Raw genomic sequence first — 16059 nt, 5'->3', positions numbered from 1 at the left:
CTCTCCTATCCCATTCACGTGGGCGATCTAATAAGATGATGTCCAAAAAAAAAAAAAGATGCTGTCCAGTCTGCATGGGATTTCCCGGGTGACCTCTGCTAACTCCCGTTAGGCCCGCGAGGACCTGCGTATCTCCAAATGGATCTTGCGGGTACTGGCGAGTCATCTGATTTCCTGTGCAGGTGAAGGCGGAGGCTCCCAGGAGCCGCACCTGGAGGGGAGGGGCGCGGGGGCGGTCGGGCGCCGGCGCCCCGCCCCGCCTGCCTCGCTGCACTTCCGGCGGGCGCCGCTCGGGGCAGTGTGGAGTCCGGCGCGCGCTGCCCTCTCGGCTCCTGGCCGGAACCCCGGCTCCGGGAACCAGGAAGCGCCCGGCCGCGGGCGCGGGCTGTCGGGATGGCGGGGTCCGGCTGGGTCCCCCCGCGAGTGGACGGCTTCATTCTCACTGAGCGCCTGGGCAGTGGCACGTATGCCACGGTGTACAAGGCCTACGCCAAGGTGGGTGCGGGGCGCCTTGGGGCTTCTGTGCGAGGCAGCAATTGGGGGCTCGAGAACTTCTGAGGTACTGGCCCCGGTGCCCGCCAGACGCTAAGCAAGCCCGGGCCGGGAAACGGGGAGAGGTTGAGACGGCGTGAGCTAAGGGTGCACGGCTTGACCTGTGCCAGGTTGACCTTCTGTGGAGGAGGTGTGCGGTGACCGCCACAGATAGGTCTTCAAAACAAATAACACCAATGTTGTGCGGAGAGACGAGTGAAGTCCTCGATGGAGCCTCGGCGTTAGTGGCTGAAGAATAGGCTCCAAACAGGGAGGATACCTGTGGGCTAGGAGGAGTCTGGGGCAGGGTTCTAGAAGGCTGGACCCACTTAGGAAGCCGAGTGGGCAGTTTAGAACAGTGAATAACATGCCTTAGCAGGGGCACTCTAGAATACAATGAAAGGGATTGTGAAGCAGAGAGGCTAGTGGGGAAGCCAGGATTCCAGAATCTGGGTGCCTTACTGGCCTGAGAGAGGGCAGCTGGGCAACCTGGATGCTGGTGTGAGTGGGTAGGCCCAGAGAGGAGGAGCAGGGCAGAGGGGACCAGAGCCTTCTGGCCATGCATGGTTCTTGGTCCTCTCAAGGCAGAGCCCTTGAATCTCCTGTCCCCACAGAAGGATACTCGGGAGGTGGTAGCCATAAAGTGTGTGGCCAAGAAGAGTCTGAACAAGGCATCCGTGGAAAACCTCCTGACAGAAATAGAGATCCTCAAGGGCATTCGACACCCCCACATTGTACAGCTGAAAGACTTCCAGGTGTGGGCTTGGGATGGGGTGACCACCGAAGGGGGCTGAGAAGGGCCACTCTCTTCAAGCCTCCTCTCTGCCCCTAACCCCAGTGGGACAGTGACAACATCTACCTCATCATGGAATTCTGCGCAGGAGGTGACCTGTCTCGCTTCATCCACACCCGCAGGATTCTGCCTGAGAAGGTGGCTAGGGTCTTCATGCAGCAGTTGGGTAAAAGCCTCTAACCCCAGCCTGACGCCCCTTCCCATGATCTCTGCTCTCCCACCCCACCCCGGCCCCAGGCTTAGAGCTGTGGCACTCTCAGCAGTTGCCTGCTGCCCCAGCTTGGATTTGTAGGGCCCACCCTTCGTTTTGCCCATCCCTGGCTTAAGGATGCTGTGAGAGAGATGGAGAGGGGCCCCATCCGTGGGGAGTACAAGCTTCCACACATGAAACATCTTCAGTAACATAAAGACCTCGTGGAGCATTCCGAAGACCCAAGTGTTTTGCCAAGGAGAAGAGCAAGGGCCTAAAGGGCTGGGACATCTAGGGAGGCTTCTAGGAGGAGGGGAGACTTGTGAAGGGGCACAAGGGAGGAAGGAGGTCACTTGAGGTGGGCGTGAGGCAAAGTCTTAGCAGTGGGGGGAGCCTGGTGCTTGTATGTAAAGCATTTGGTAGGGACTTTGCTGGTGGTTCAGTGGTTAGATCAGACTCTGCGTTCCCAACGCAGGGGGCCCAGATTCAATCCCTGGTCAGAGAACTAGATCCCACAAGCCACAGCTGAGATGTAGCATAGGCAAAAAAAAAAAAAAAAAGCATTTGGTAGACCAGGCCAGAACTGGGGTTGGGCAGGCAGGTAAGAGAGGGGATGGGAGAGAGGCTTCTCTGACCTGTCACTCTGCACGGTTCCTACTGCCTAGCCAGTGCCCTGCAGTTCTTACATGAACGGAACATCTCTCACCTGGACCTGAAGCCACAGAACATTCTGCTGAGCTCCCTGGAGAAGCCCCACCTTAAACTGGCAGGTGTGAGTCTGGAACGGAAGGTGTGGAGGTTTGGAGGGTGGTGTGCAGAGGGCTTCTTCTTCCTGGGCTCGCTCAGCAGCCCTGGTTCTCATGGAGCCCTCTGTTGAGTCATCAGACAGCGACAGGCTGGGATGTCCAGGGACGGGCCCCGTCACCAAAAGGTAGGGCCTTTCTCAGGCTACCGATGCTCGACTCCAGCGATGTGATATCCTGGGTGGGGTCAGGGTTCAAAGTGTGACCAGACTTAGTCCTTTATCCATCACTGAACTATGACTCAGTCTGGGGCAGTGTTGGAAAGTGTGGAGTGGGAAAAAGGGTAGTTGTGGCCCCTGATAAAATTTGGAGAACTGACTTGAAGCTGGAGGCCAGAGAGGTCCACTGAGCTGAGTAGGACAGTGAAGGAGAGGTCAACCCCTAGTGAGCCCTTATCCTCATTGGTGTGGGCTTCCTGGGAAAAGGTGTGCAGGGGGCTGTGCAGGATGGGTAGAATATATGCCCTCAAAGAGGTAGAAGGGTTTGTAGTGAGAGAAACGACATGAGCAAAGTAGGGAAGTGGGGTTAATCCTGGTGAGTCTAGAGGGTGGGAGGAATCCCGCCCATGAGCCCACGGGTAGTCTGTAAAGCAGGAGCAGAAACTGAGCCTGCTGCCTGGCCTCTTGCCTGCAGACTTTGGCTTTGCACAGCACATGTCCCCCCGGGATGAGAAGCACGTGCTTCGTGGCTCCCCACTCTACATGGCTCCCGAGATGGTGTGTCAGCGGCAGTACGATGCCCGTGTAGACCTCTGGTCTGTGGGGGTCATCCTATATGGTGAGAGCTCTGTCCCCTGCCCCCACGTGGAGGCCCGCACTGTAAGAGCATCCTCAGTCAGAGCATCACTGGGCCACTCCTGAAGGGTTTTAATGAAAACACTGACTCGCCTGGTCTGGGGCCCTTCTCCAGGAGTGGGCCAGGCCCAGCTTGACCCTATCCCCTCCCAGCCTGCCCTCTGCCTCCCTTCCACAGAAGCCCTCTTCGGGCAGCCCCCCTTTGCCTCCAGGTCGTTCTCAGAGCTGGAAGAGAAGATCCGGAGCAACCGGGTTATTGAGGTAGGTCTAGCAGGGCCTTCGAAACTGTGAGGCGCAGCGGGAGTCAGGGCCCTGAGGTGGCAGAGCTCACTGCCACCTGCACAGACTGGGGTGTGGGCTCCAGGCCACCACTGTGGAGCTGGGCACACTCTAGCCTGACAGTTGGCTCCATGCAGTCCCGGGAACCCAGATCAACCATAGTGGGGAGCACAAGGCCTGCCCTACAGCCTGTTTCAGGGTCCCGACTGGGAGAAGGGCTTCCCAGGTGGCTCAGTGATAATCTGCCTGCCAATGCAGGAGACACAGGAGATGCATGTTCATCCCTGTGTTGGGAAGATCCCCTGGAGAGAAAATGGCAACCCACTCCAGTATTCTTGCCTGGAGAATCCCATGGACAGAGGAGCCTAGCAGGCTACAGTCCATAGGACCACAAAGACAGGAGCCTGGGGAGGAGGCTTGGCTCTCACTGGCTGTCACACTCCGACCTGTCGCTCTTCCTCCTTGCCTCATATTCTCCATCTGTCAGATGTGTGTCTTGGGGGCCCCCCAGGGCAGGGTGGTCCTGACAGGCCCCGGGGGCTGGGGGCCAGGGTGCCAGAGCCGAGTGTGATCTGTTCCACCCCTACCCCCACAGCTCCCCCTGCGGCCCCAACTCTCCCAGGACTGCCGAGATCTGCTGCAGCGGCTCCTGGAGCGGGACCCCAGCCGCCGCATCTCCTTCCAGGACTTCTTCTCCCACCCTTGGGTAGACCTGGAGCACATGCCCAGTGGGGAGAGCCTGGGACGAGCAGTGAGCAGCCAGTGGAGACGGGTGGGCTGAGGGCAGGTGGGGGGTTTCATCGACCCCTTTCAGTGGTTACCAGGTGACCTGCCCAGCAGGAGGCAGAGGGTGGGCTCAGGGTATGGATGACCCCCTTGCGGTGAGTGTTGGGGGTGGGCATGACTCCCAATCTGCCCTCCCACAGACCGCCCTGGTGGTGCAGGCTGTGAAGAAGGACCAGGAGGGGGACGCTGCGGCTGCCTTGTCTCTCTACTGCAAGGCCCTGGACTTCTTCGTCCCCGCCCTGCACTGTGAGTGCCAGGCGGGTGTGGCAGGGCGGAGTCAGCCACAGCCACAGTGGCTGGGTTCCAGAAGCAGCTCCCCTTCCAGAATTTTGTGGGAGACAAGACAGTGGAGAAATCTGGAACCATTGCTTTGGGGGATTCCAGAGGGGTTGATGTGAGGCAGGGGTCTCCTCGCTTCAGAGGCCTCATTTAAACTCCCATTTTCTGCAGACGAAGTGGACGCCCAGCGGAAGGAGGCAATTAAGGCAAAGGTGATCAGAGTCCCCTGAGGACATGGGGAGGGGTCCCAGGGCCTCTGGGGGTTGGCTCTGCTAGAGGAACCTCCCTCCCCGGGAAGGGGTTCAGGCTGGCCTCAGTTGGCCCCTGCAACTGATGTTGCAGTTTGGGGCAATCACTGAGGACCCAAAGGGAGAACCTGGAGCTGGGTGCTGGCGAGGGAGGCAATGGGGGACAGCCCTTCCTCAGCCCCTTGCCCTTCAGCAGGTAGGGCAGTACGTGTCCCGGGCTGAGGAGCTCAAGGCCATCGTCTCCTCCTCCAATCGGGCCCTGCTGAGGCAAGGGACCTCTGCCCGAGACCTGCTCAGAGGTAGGCCCTGACCCCCGCTGACCACCAGTTCCCCGGCCACTTCCTTCCAGCCCAAGGGGGAGGGAGGTGGAGGTAGGCATCCTGAGGTGAGAAAGCAGACGGCTCCTCTCACAGTGTGCCTTTGCCCCTCATCCCAGAGATGGCCCGGGACAAGCCGCGCCTCCTGGCTGCCCTGGAAGTGGCTTCGGCTGCCATGGCCAAGGTTTGGAGCTGCTGGGAGGGGTCTGGGCGGGGCAGGAGGAGTCCAGGTCGTCCCCCTAGACGACCTAGTGTCCATGTGGCTGCAGGAGGAAGAGGCTGGCGGGGAGCAGGACGCGCTGGCCCTGTACCAGCACAGTCTGGGGGAGCTGCTGCTGCTGCTGGCAGGTAAGGCCCCAGCCCCACCTCCCCACCGGCCTCCGGCCTCCCCGCCCTCACCACACACCTTCCCTCTCTCTGCAGCGGAGCCCCCAGGCCGGAGGCGGGAGCTGCTTCACACTGAGGTGCCCACTGGGGTTGGGAGGGTCGGTGGGGATGGGGGGGGTGGGGTTCCTCTTCCCCATTTGCCCTGCTTCCATGTGTGGGGACCTCCTTGGGTTCCCTCAAGGTGCCCCAGGTCTGGGAGTCAAACCTCACAGACTTGCTAAGTTGGTGACTCCCGTGCACGTCATCAGGGCTCGGGTGCTTGGATCAGGGCAGAGGGACAGGCAGGGTCTGAGAACTGAGCAGCAGTCAGGAGGCTTCCTGGAGGAAGGGGCAGAGAAGGACTCAGGCAAGTTGCTCTGATGAGGCAGAGGATACCAGGGAGCATTAGGAGTGAGAAGGAGCTTGACTTGAAGGCCTCTTCTTACCCCACGTCCTTGGGCATGTCTTCCCTTGGCAGGTTCAGAATCTCATGGCTCGGGCTGAGTACCTGAAGGAGCAGGTCAAGGTGGGCATGTGGGGACCCACACTGGGGCGAAGCTATGTGCGTTCTGTTCCTCTCTGCCCGTGGCTGTCTGTCCCCTGCTCCCTGTGCTGTGACTCCCTCTCGTTACTGTCTGAAGGCCTCTCCTCACAGTCTGTCCTTTATGTTCTGCAGATGAAAGAGTCTCACTGGGAAGCCGAGACCCTGGACAAAGAGGGGCTGTCGGAGTCTGTTCGTAGCTGTGAGTCCTGCCCTGGGGTCTGACCCTTCACCTGAGGAGGGATGAAGACTGGGGCAGCCCTAGATTCTGCCTCTCTTGCCGGAGACCCGAGACTGACGCTCCCCACTTCCCCTCCACAGCTTGTACTCTGCAGTGACCCTGAAGGATGATCGGACAGATCACTGGGAACTGGGGACGCACCCCAGCTGGCCCCCAGAATTCTGTGGCCTTCAGCAACACTAAGGAGCAGGCTTCCTGGATGGGCAATTCTGGGACCCCCGCATACCACAGGATCCCCAGCACTCCTGGGCGACTTCTAACTCCCTAGAGAGTCTAAGAGCCCGTGGTGTGTGCCGGGAGCACAGGGCCTTGGCCTGGGGTGGGGAGAACTCTGGGAGAAGTGTGTTTCTGTCACGTGACTTTTGTTTGGTGGTTGCTGGGCGCTGAGCCTGTTGATTTCTGGTTTTGCTCTGAGATGAGGGCCAGGGCCCTCTGCAGGGCCCTCCTGCTTTTTTCACTCCCTGCCAGCAGGCAGCTGTGCCCACCCCTGTCTTTCCTGGGAGCCTCACCTCCCTCTGTGCACTGGAACAGGGCTTCCAAGACCCCTCAGGGACCATCCATCCCACCATGTGCACTCAGCCCTGCAGAGCTCAACCAGTCTTCCCGGGAGCTGACCCCGGCCTACCCTCTCGATATTTTAAGATTATCCTTCATGCATGAAAACAATATCTTGGGTAGAGATGGGGCAAATTTGAGAAACCCATGCCTTGTTCTTGCCCTGGTCTGGGGGGCACAAGGGGAGGGGTCCTCAATCCTCATCCCTCCCACCTTCATCCCTCTGAGGGATGCCTGTACTGACCGCAGAGCTGGTCCAGGCCTGGGACGGGGAGGCATGTGGGCTCCAGGGGAACCAGTGATCCAGGGACCTAACCCTGGGTCTGACACGGCTGCTCCAGCCGTGTGTGACCCCAGGCAAGCTCCTCCCCTTTCCCGGCCTGGGTTCTCCCCATCTCTCCAGTGGCACTGTTGCTCTCTCCTCAAGCCCCTGCGTGGGCTTCCAGGAGAACAAAGTGTCTTTAACCTGGAAAGAATATGTCTACCTGGAGTTATTTAGCCTTTTCTTTTCTAAACAATCAGAGAGGGTGTTAGTGATTTCTAATCCTTCTGTCCTTAAATGCCTCTTGGGGGCAAGAGTTGTCTGCCTTCCCTATAGGAGACTGGGTGTAAAGAATATAATTCATTGTTTTTCTATTAAATTATTTTCTGAATTTGTTCTTCTCTTCTTGCCCTGGGAAAAACAGCAGAGAGAGCCCCAGCTCACAGGCTGGGGCTAGAGGGGCTCCAGGAAAAGCTGGGTGGAGCGGGAGGCCGGGGGAGGTCACAGGGTGGGGGGAGTGAAAGCCACATCTGCCCCATGCCCTCAGCCCCAGGGGTTCTGGGAGAGCCAGGCTGACCTACAACCAGGCCTCCCACCGTCCAGGAGAGCAGTGGGGAGCCCCAAGCGCAGGCCTCAGAGCCCAGAGAAGGCCCTTCCTGTCTGCACGGGGAGAAGGGCCCAGTGACAGTGATTCTGCTGAACGTCTGTGCTGCACACTGCTCATCCCAGACAGGACCCGGTGTCTCCACCCCCTCTCACCCTGGGCCAGAGAGCCAGATTAGGGAAAGGGCATCCTCTAGGGTGTGTTGTGCTCATGCTCAGCTCCCAGGGCCCCCCAAGTTGGGGTAGTTTCCAGCAGCCCTCCCCCCACCCTCTGGTGGGAGGAGCATCTTGGGGGACTTAGGGAGACGGAGCTCGCCCCCTTGGGCAGCCACCAAGGCCCGAGTTCCCTTAAAGGGCTAACTTCTCCAGAAGCCTGACCGTTGGGTGGCAGTGTGGAGCAGTGACCTGGAAGGCAGGAAGCAGAGCTAAACTCCTGGCCTTGATCTGTGGCTCTGAAGCTTGGGACCCATTGAGTAGCCTGTTTCTCAGTAAAATGAGGATGAAGGTAAATGCCCCGTGGGAACCTGGGAGGATTAAATGAGCCTGGCACACAGAATTCAAAAAATGTTATTTTCAGAGGAATGCATTCAGATTATTTCTGGGAGTGGGCTGGACAGAAAACCCTCTGAGTAAAATGAGAAGGAAGGAGGAGAATGAATGGATCCAGTTGGGTGGATAAATTGAGAGAAATGGATGGGAGGGAGAGTGGGAATGAGGAAGGATGGGGTCTGTGAAAGACTAATCGAATAGAAGGATAATGGGGTAAAAGCTTGGCCCCAGAGGCCCCAGTTTCTATTTGTGATGTCTGCATTGGCGATCTGAGGACGGGTCTGATACCATTCTACATGTGATTGTGGAGGGGAGTGGGCCCCCATGGGGGCACTGGGTATAGGAAAGACCTGAAGCCGGAGGCTGGCGGAGGAGGCCCTGGGGAAGGTGTCTAAGCCACCTGCCAAGGAGGGAGACGGCCCAGCCAGAGGAGGTAGGGCTCCCCAGGACTTTCTTTAAATGACAGAGGCCTTTGGGAAATACGCTAATCTTTTTTAATAAGTTTTTTTCCCTAGGAGCGAGAGTTTCCATCTCTCACCTTTAACAGTCTGAGAGTGCCCAAGACAGGGCAGGCTACCTCTCCCTCCCAGCCTCTGGGTGCTCACCCTGCCCTGCCCTCACCTCCACTAAGTCTCCCAGACCAGCCAGCACTGGGCCCTCTGTCTCCCAAGGGGCCAGCCCTGGGAGAAGCAGATGGGCCTCGAGCAGGTTGAGGGACCCAGGCGTCTGGCCGGCCTGACCAGCTGGGGTGAGGAGGACACAGAACCTCAGCTCCTGAGGGATGCCGTCTAGAAGGGCTGCTGTCCTCAGAGGCCAGCTACCATCCAGGCCCTCCCTGAGAGGGAGGTGGCCCGACCTCGAGGCTGGGGTGTGAAAGAAGGGGGCACTTTCCCCAGAGCAACTCACACCCACCCCGGCCACACACGCACAGATACTAACAGGCCACGGGCCACAGACACCTACAAAAACACTCACATACCCGTGCAGACCCCACACAGACTTGCAGTCATGATCAAACAGACACAGGCGCGGTTCTTGTTGGTTAGAGAAAAGGCAGCCCCAGCGTTGCTGCTTCCCCAGACCTAGCCCAGCCTGGCTCCCTTGCTCCGAGCCTCACTCACACGGATTCTGGGAACAGCAATTTCTGGCAGGCACCGGGTGGGAGGCGGGGCAGCAGGCTCCATGGTTCCCTCGCACTCCCCTCATGTGTGGCTCCCCACCCCCAACCCAGCCTCAGGAGTCAGCTGGGTCAGTAGGCACTGCCAGCAGCTCGGGCTCAGCAAACGGACATCCCCCAGATGTCCCGTTGCCTGCCCCTGCCGGGGCCTCCAGTGTTGGAGGAGGGACCATATGGCCACTGGGGGAAGGGAAGAGCCTCTCAACTCCAAACCCATCACCACCCTCTCCAGCTCCTCCCTGGAGATCGACTGGCCTCCAGAAAGTCACTTCTCTCTGTACCCCTCCTCCCTCTGGGAACCAGGCCTGGGCTGTCTGCAGGGGTGAAGGCAGAAGGGGGCTTGAGCCCGGCAGGGGCCAGGGGTCGCCACTTATCTCCCTGAAGTCCCCTGTTTCTGGAGCCAGAGAGCCTGAGGGTGGGCATGAGAGGGAGCAGGCCAGCCAGCTCTGTTGTCTTCCTCCTAAAAGAGTGAGGGGGTTGGAGGGGCTGTCTTATCACCTGTCAGCATGTCCTGTATCCTCAGACTGCCTGCGGGGTGAGAAGGAAGAAAAGAGAGAACAGGAGGGAGGGGCCGGGAGAAGAATGATACCTTCCCTAAACTATGGTGCCCTAATGGTGGGACTTGCATCGGTCTGGAAAGTTTTGGTGGTGAGTGGCTTTGTGGCTGTCACATCACACCAGGAGGATGGACTAGTCATCAAGAAAATGATGGTCTAAGTGGGAGTAGAAGCAGGATGGGAGGACTGCGGGGCTGAGGGCTGAGCGTGCGGCAGATGCAGGGGGGACTCCAGCTCGGCCAGGTCAGCCTCACGTTGAGGGCATAGGTGTTGGGTGGGTGTGAGCCAGGAAGGAGACCGAGGGTTGGAGATACAGATGAGAGGGCCGTGGGCTGACAGGGAAGTTCAGAGAGCAGGGGAAAGAAGAGCGAGGCGAGGAGGCGAGCAGAGCCTGCGCACCCCTCCGCCCACCCTCCTTGCCCATCTCTGCCTGAGCCCCAGAGCCTTCACTGCCCCCTCCACCTCGATTCCAGGGACAGGCAGACAGGTCAGGGCCCCTCAGGGTTCTCAGGCTGTGAGCAAGGAGCCAGAGTGGGGGCTCAGCCCCCTCCCACTCCCTAACCCCAGGCCCCAGCCAGCCCATTTTGTGAGGGTTCAGTGAGTGTTCACTCCCCAGCCTCCCCACGGCCCGCATCCCTGCTCTTTCGCTTTTGGTCCTGCAAACCACTGAGGGGAAAGGGTCTGTCCAGTCCCATTAGGCAGAAGGCCCCTGGAGGGCGGAGAGCTGACGTGGGCCTTGCTGCTGATGCTGCCGAGGTGGCCCATGCCCCACCCCCGACAACCTGGGGCCAGAACTTGGTCTCCTCAAGCTCCAGAAAGGTCAGGAGGGGTTTTTGTCCCATGACCCCCCTTGAGGGCAGCCCAGGCCCCTTTCCCTGGGGTGTTCAAGAGAGAAGACCCAGCATGACAGCTGAGCATCACTGCCCAGATCCGGGGCCTGCGTCCCTCCCTGCCCCCACCATCCTAACTCATCATCCTCTCTTTCTCTCCCACATCTCCCTCCCCACATTACCTATTGCACAGGTTTTATGTTTCTTGTTCTTATTTTACAAAGGAACCTAATGGAAGCTTTGCCCTTGAAACCAAACCCTGAGATGGCTCTTCTGCCTGTAAATCTTGGCTGGCTTCTCTACAGTCTGGTGGCAAACAGGGGGCACCAGGATCTGCCTGTAGCACCTTGCTCCTCGCAGGCCTCTGAGATGGCCTGCTTATGGAGCCTCCTGGTTGGTCTCCTGGATAACCCCCACCCTCGGGGCACACACATAGGTGAGCAGGATGAGATTTGGACTCTACACTTTTTTTTTAAGAACAAGTTACCATTTATTGATATGGTCCATCATGTGCCAAGGGCTTTACAAATGGCCACCCTGTGAACCAGGTGTTATTATTATTGAGTGGGGCTCTTAATATCACAGCAGGGGAGGAAACAGGCTCAGAGAGGGAAAGGGACCTGCTCAAAGTCACACAGCAGTGCCTGGGCTGGAAGGCAGTTGCCCTGCCTTCGTTTTGTTACACCTTCGATGGCCAAGATGTGGAAGGGGATCGGCACAGGTGCCAGAGACAGCTGTGGTTGAGTCTTAGCCCCTCCTGCAGGCTCAGGTAATGCCCCAGAGGCCCTGCCTTCCCTGGTGCAGCCCATCTAGATGACTGCTTGAATATCTTATAGGAGCTGGCACTCCTATGAAGCTGTGGATGAGGAGGTAGAGAATACCCCTCCAAGGGCAAGGTTAGGGGCCTGTGAAACCCGAGACTCCTGGAGGTCAGTAAGAAGTAAAATAGGCAAGTCATTTGGAATTTTTATTTTTCACTGAACTGAGAGAGGAAATCCAGCTATGGAATCCAGAGAGAGTTCTACAGGAACAGAACAGAAATTGGCTGGGCCCTGGGCCCAGAGAAGGCCTGGAGCCTCCTGGGCTACTGTTCAGTGCCAGCTTCATCCTTGGCACTAAGCCCCTCACATAGCATCACTCAGCTTCCAAGAGCCAGAGCCCACAGTGGCAGCCGCTTGAGACTATGGCTGCAGCTGCTGCTCTACCCAAGGAAGGGTGTGGGGCTGACTCTCAAGGGTCAGGGAGGCCAAGCTAGGAAGTCTTAGAAATCACCCAGTCCATTCCAGTTTTATAGACGATGATTTGAGGCCCAGAAAGGGTGGTGGGTTTTAAGGAGAGTAAATGTGGAGACGTGAACTCAGGCCTCCTGTCTGTTGTGAGTGTCTGCTTAAAGCTCCCCTGAGCATATCTGAGTGTTGGCGTCTAGAGGAGCTAGGCACCCAGGGGAGCTGGCCCGTGTTTGGGTCTGTGTGTGCTAGGATGCATCTGTGCATACCCCTCTGCACACACCAGGATCTCTGTGTCCCTCTGTGTGACCCTCTATGGGTTCTCCTGTGTGCAGGAACTTGGGGGCATGGTCAGAGAGGGTCAGGTCTATTCCTACAATCCTGGGAGGCCTTCCCAGGCTGAGTAGGGATGGTGGGTCCTGAGGGGTAGGGTGAGGAATGGGAACTTTGCTCCCAGTGGACAGAGCAAGAGCAGAAGGCAGACTGGAGCCCTGGATGAGAAGGGTCCTGGGGCTGGCCTGGGGCAGGGAGACAAAGCCAAGATGGGATATGGGTCGCTGGAAGCTGAGACATGCTCTCAGCGCTTGTGTGGGCCCAGCCCTCTGGTCACCCCCGTGGGTAACCCCAGGGGAAGTAGTCACATGATGTGGCACTTCTCAGCTGATTGCTTGAGGTCCCCCAATGTGCTCTGGGCCTTGTCCTTGAGTGAGCCGAGGTCCAAGCCAGGGAGGCTGGCCAGCTGCCCAAGGACCGAGGCCCTTTCCTCCTCCTCCTCTGTGTCCTCCTCAATCATCTTGGCCAGCTCCCGGGGCAGCTCCACATCTCCACCTGCCATCTGGATCTGGCTCTCGTCTGTCTCGTTCTGAAGGGAAGAGGGAAAGGGGTGCGATGGGGTTGCAGGTCTGTGGGGACTCAGAGTTGAGGGGCAAGGAGGAGCCTGGACTGCGTTCCAGGCCCCAGGATTCTGGAACTCCAGGTTCCAGTGAACTCAGCCCCCCTTCTCCATGCCAGGATCAAGCTTTTGACGCTTGGATATGGAGACCTTGCCCTTTCACACGGCCTGACTTCACCCTGAGATACTGAAGGTGAGACACTAGTGCAGTGAGTAATGACAACATAAAAATACTTCGGAGTCAGACTGAGTCAGCTAAGTTGTGTGTTGACTGTCATTAACTAACTGAAGAATGTTACCCATCACAGTGATGGATTCCATTCATCCAACACCTATCACATGGCTGACACTGAGCTGAGTGCTTTTAATGCTCACAACAACACTGTGAGGTAGGTGTTATGTTCTCCATTTTACAAATACGGAAATTGAGGCTCAGATAACTTTAGTAATTTGCCCAAAGTCACACCACTAGGAAGTGGGGGAGCTAAATGTAAACCTATGTCCCTCATTCCAACATCTGTGTCCTCTTTGCACAGCACCTACCTACTGATGTTCATTGCACCTCCCTGTCCCTTTGGGGGCTCTTTGGCTTTCCACTTTATGTCCTACTCAGTTACAGCCAAGTCTTCTCTCTCCTAGGGGACTCAGAGTTCTCTGATGACAGAGTTGTTTCTCTTATACCCTTAGTGCAAGCATTTGAGGAATGATCCATTCCTAGCTGAGTTTGAGTCTTCCTTTGAGAGATTTTCAAAAGACTAGTGCCCTGTGGGAAATCAGAGGCAGCCAGGGGCTCAGTAAACATGTACTGAATGAGTGAATATGATGCTCACATATCTAATCCTCCAATTCAAGTGGAAGATCAAGTTCAGGTGTAGCCTGTGCTTCCTTTTCTCCTCAGAGTCTAGCTTCTGGGCAGGGGGAGTGGCCTGTGCCTCAGTTCCCTCCTTAGGCAACAGGAGCAGAACTCTTACATGGTCATCTGATGCTGCAGAGCCTAGAGGAGACATCCTCCTAGCTACTTGGGCAATCAAGGGGGTACTTTACTATCTGCAGACAGACTTCATACTTTGGAAGGAACCAGGGGTCTGGGAGCAAGTGCAGGCTCAGCACGTACAGGCTTGATCTCTTTTCCCACTCCCATCACTCTCAGGCTGTGTATGACCATAGCCAAGTCCCTTAATCTCTCTGAGCCTCAGTTTCCTTATCTGTAGATGTGGGTAATAGCTACCTGGCAGAGTTACTGAAGGGTTAGGTAAGGGCATGACGATCAAGCACACAGAAGGTGCTGCCTTCTCTCTGTCCACCTCCCTCCCTGGGTGTTTCGAAGTGCCAAGAGATTTTACCCCTGAGGTAGAATCTACTGCCTTCCAACTCTTCATCTGCCTAGGCCTGACTCTGGGTTGGGTGAGTGGGGGTTGGAGGAGAGAAGGGGCCTGGATTGACTCCAGAAACACAAACCCATCTGGACTGGGCTACCTCTCAGCGTCAAGCCCTGGCCCTTGGCAGGCACTAATTAACCGTAAATGAATGAAGGAGTGAGAGAATCGTTAATTTAATCAAACACTCCTTGAGCGTTGCAGTGCCAGGAGTACAGCAAAGGGGTCCGGAGCCCACAGCTCAGGGTCCCGGATGAGTCTTGCAGCCCAGGGTCCTAAGCTTACCTTGGGCAGCCGGTATTTGTCTCGGAAGTGGCTCCGCAGCGTGGCCCGCTCTGCCTTCCTTTGCGTGAACTGCGCGTCCCGCTCCATCCTGTGGGGGCACCGGGGGCGGAATCACCGCCGGGGCTGAGAAAATGGGCGGGGCCTACGAGGAAGGGGCGGGAAGGGTCTCTATGTCCTAGCCGAAGTTTACTTGGCTCCCATCCCCGCCGGCCGGTATGTTGGGTGCTCTGACAAGCCAAGATCAATCTTCACTGCCTCTCCCGGCTATCACAGTGCCCTTTATTGCCTCCACACACGTCGCCCGATGCAGCTATCAGGGCACGTCTGTCTGGCTTTCCGGACCCTAACATAGGTGGCATCTGACTCGGTCTGTCTTTTCTTTTTCTGACAGGTTGTGTCAGTGTAGGGAAAAGTATTTGGGAACAGACACGGGTTCGCATCCTGGCTCAGCTACCACTTTTTGTCTTTGAGTAAATCATTTATTTTCCTGTTTTGTAAAATGAGGATAAGATTTTGCAGCTCACAAAACTGTTATCATGATTAAGTGAAATAATAGCTAACATTTAATGGTTTGCCATGTGCCAGGTGTATTGCTAAGCGGTTTATGTGCATTAAGTATTAACCCTCATAAACATATACGGCATGTTTTATCACCACCCACATTTTACAGAAGAAGAAACTGAGGCACAGAAAGGTTAAGGAACTTGCCTAGGGTCACCCAGCAAAAAAGAAGCGAAGCCAGGATCTGACCCAAGCAGCCTAGTGTGGAGCTGAGCCCCTAACTCCACTCCAGGTACATCTCTGTCCCAGCATTGTCCGCACACAAGAGTGCCCTCATCTCAGGATCTGTCTCCATGACTGATTCTCCCTCAGCTGCAACGCTTTTCTCTGAGCCTCAGGCTGAGAGGAGCTCCAGTTGGAAGACACAGACGGCTGAGACCAGATCGGATTAAGGGATTACTTGTTTCGTCAGAAATGCACGTGCCCCCACATCGTCTCAGGCCCCTGTCGGCCCTGCCCCCACTCCCTCTGGGCCCAAATGTAAAAGTGGAGCGGGGTTCTAGGTTAGAGATGGGGTGGCTCTGGGGGCAGCCTAGAGGGCCCGGCCCTTACCTAGTCTGGACAAGTTGGGGAGGGGCTCGGGGTCTGAGACTGCCCTAAGGGTGGGCCGGGGGCCTCTTGGGGGATGGGGAGGGCCATTGGAACCAGGAAGGGATGCCACTCACTTCTCTTCCACCAGTTGCTTCTGATACTCCTCATACTCCTCTCGGCTCATGCCCTGCGCTTCGGCGGCCGACTTGTCCCCGTCCCCCTTGTCCTCGCCGCCCCCCAGGCTTCCAGTGAGGTTCTTCAGCTGGCCGCCCACCATGGTCTTCACCATGAACGCCATGGTCTTCGCTGACCCGGGCACCGGGCGCCGGTTACCACGCGGCGGGCACCCAGGCACGTCCGCTCCTACTTCAGCACTAGGTCTCAGGGACAGCTCCCGCCGCAGGCAGGCGCCCCACGCTCTGCACCGCCCACCGCCCGCCCCTGCCCGGGCCCGCCTCCATAGCCCCAAACCCCTCCTCACAGAGGG

General features: G+C 57.5%; 2 protein-coding genes across 5 annotated transcripts; one reads left to right on the top strand and one right to left on the bottom strand.

Annotated features, from left to right (window-relative positions):
• Positions 1-209: 209 nt before the first annotated feature.
• On the top strand, positions 210-7376 carry ULK3 (unc-51 like kinase 3). 4 transcript variants are annotated; one of them, XM_025271120.3, is made up of 16 exons: positions 224-495; positions 1146-1286; positions 1370-1490; positions 2180-2284; positions 2951-3094; positions 3290-3372; positions 3986-4141; positions 4317-4422; positions 4627-4667; positions 4897-5002; positions 5140-5204; positions 5290-5368; positions 5444-5484; positions 5865-5912; positions 6063-6129; positions 6249-7376. In XM_025271120.3, exons 1-16 carry the CDS (start codon positions 394-396, stop codon positions 6263-6265), a joined length of 1422 nt encoding a protein of 473 aa, XP_025126905.2. In that variant the 5' UTR covers positions 224-393; the 3' UTR covers positions 6266-7376. The 4 variants fall into 4 exon arrangements, 3 of the variants coding, with proteins under 3 accessions (XP_044789246.2, XP_025126905.2, XP_006080713.2); XM_006080651.4 differs by having other exon boundaries at positions 233-495; positions 4900-5002; XM_044933311.2 differs by lacking the exon at positions 1146-1286 and having other exon boundaries at positions 210-495.
• Positions 7377-12309: 4933 nt separating this feature from the next.
• On the bottom strand, positions 12310-16015 carry CPLX3 (complexin 3). Its single transcript, XM_006080648.4, has 3 exons — positions 15707-16015; positions 14481-14568; positions 12310-12789 (listed from the first exon to the last, which is right to left on the bottom strand). The coding sequence occupies exons 1-3, from the start codon at positions 15868-15870 to the stop codon at positions 12565-12567; spliced, it is 477 nt and encodes a 158-aa protein (XP_006080710.1). The 5' UTR covers positions 15871-16015; the 3' UTR covers positions 12310-12564.
• Between the last annotated feature and the right edge of the window lie 44 nt (positions 16016-16059).

The sequence above is a fragment of the Bubalus bubalis genome, chromosome 20 (assembly GCF_019923935.1).
Source record: "Bubalus bubalis isolate 160015118507 breed Murrah chromosome 20, NDDB_SH_1, whole genome shotgun sequence".
Classification (NCBI taxonomy): domain Eukaryota; kingdom Metazoa; phylum Chordata; class Mammalia; order Artiodactyla; family Bovidae; genus Bubalus; species Bubalus bubalis.
Note: the sequence above shows the minus strand (reverse complement) of the source record. Positions and strands in the feature narration are given on the sequence as shown.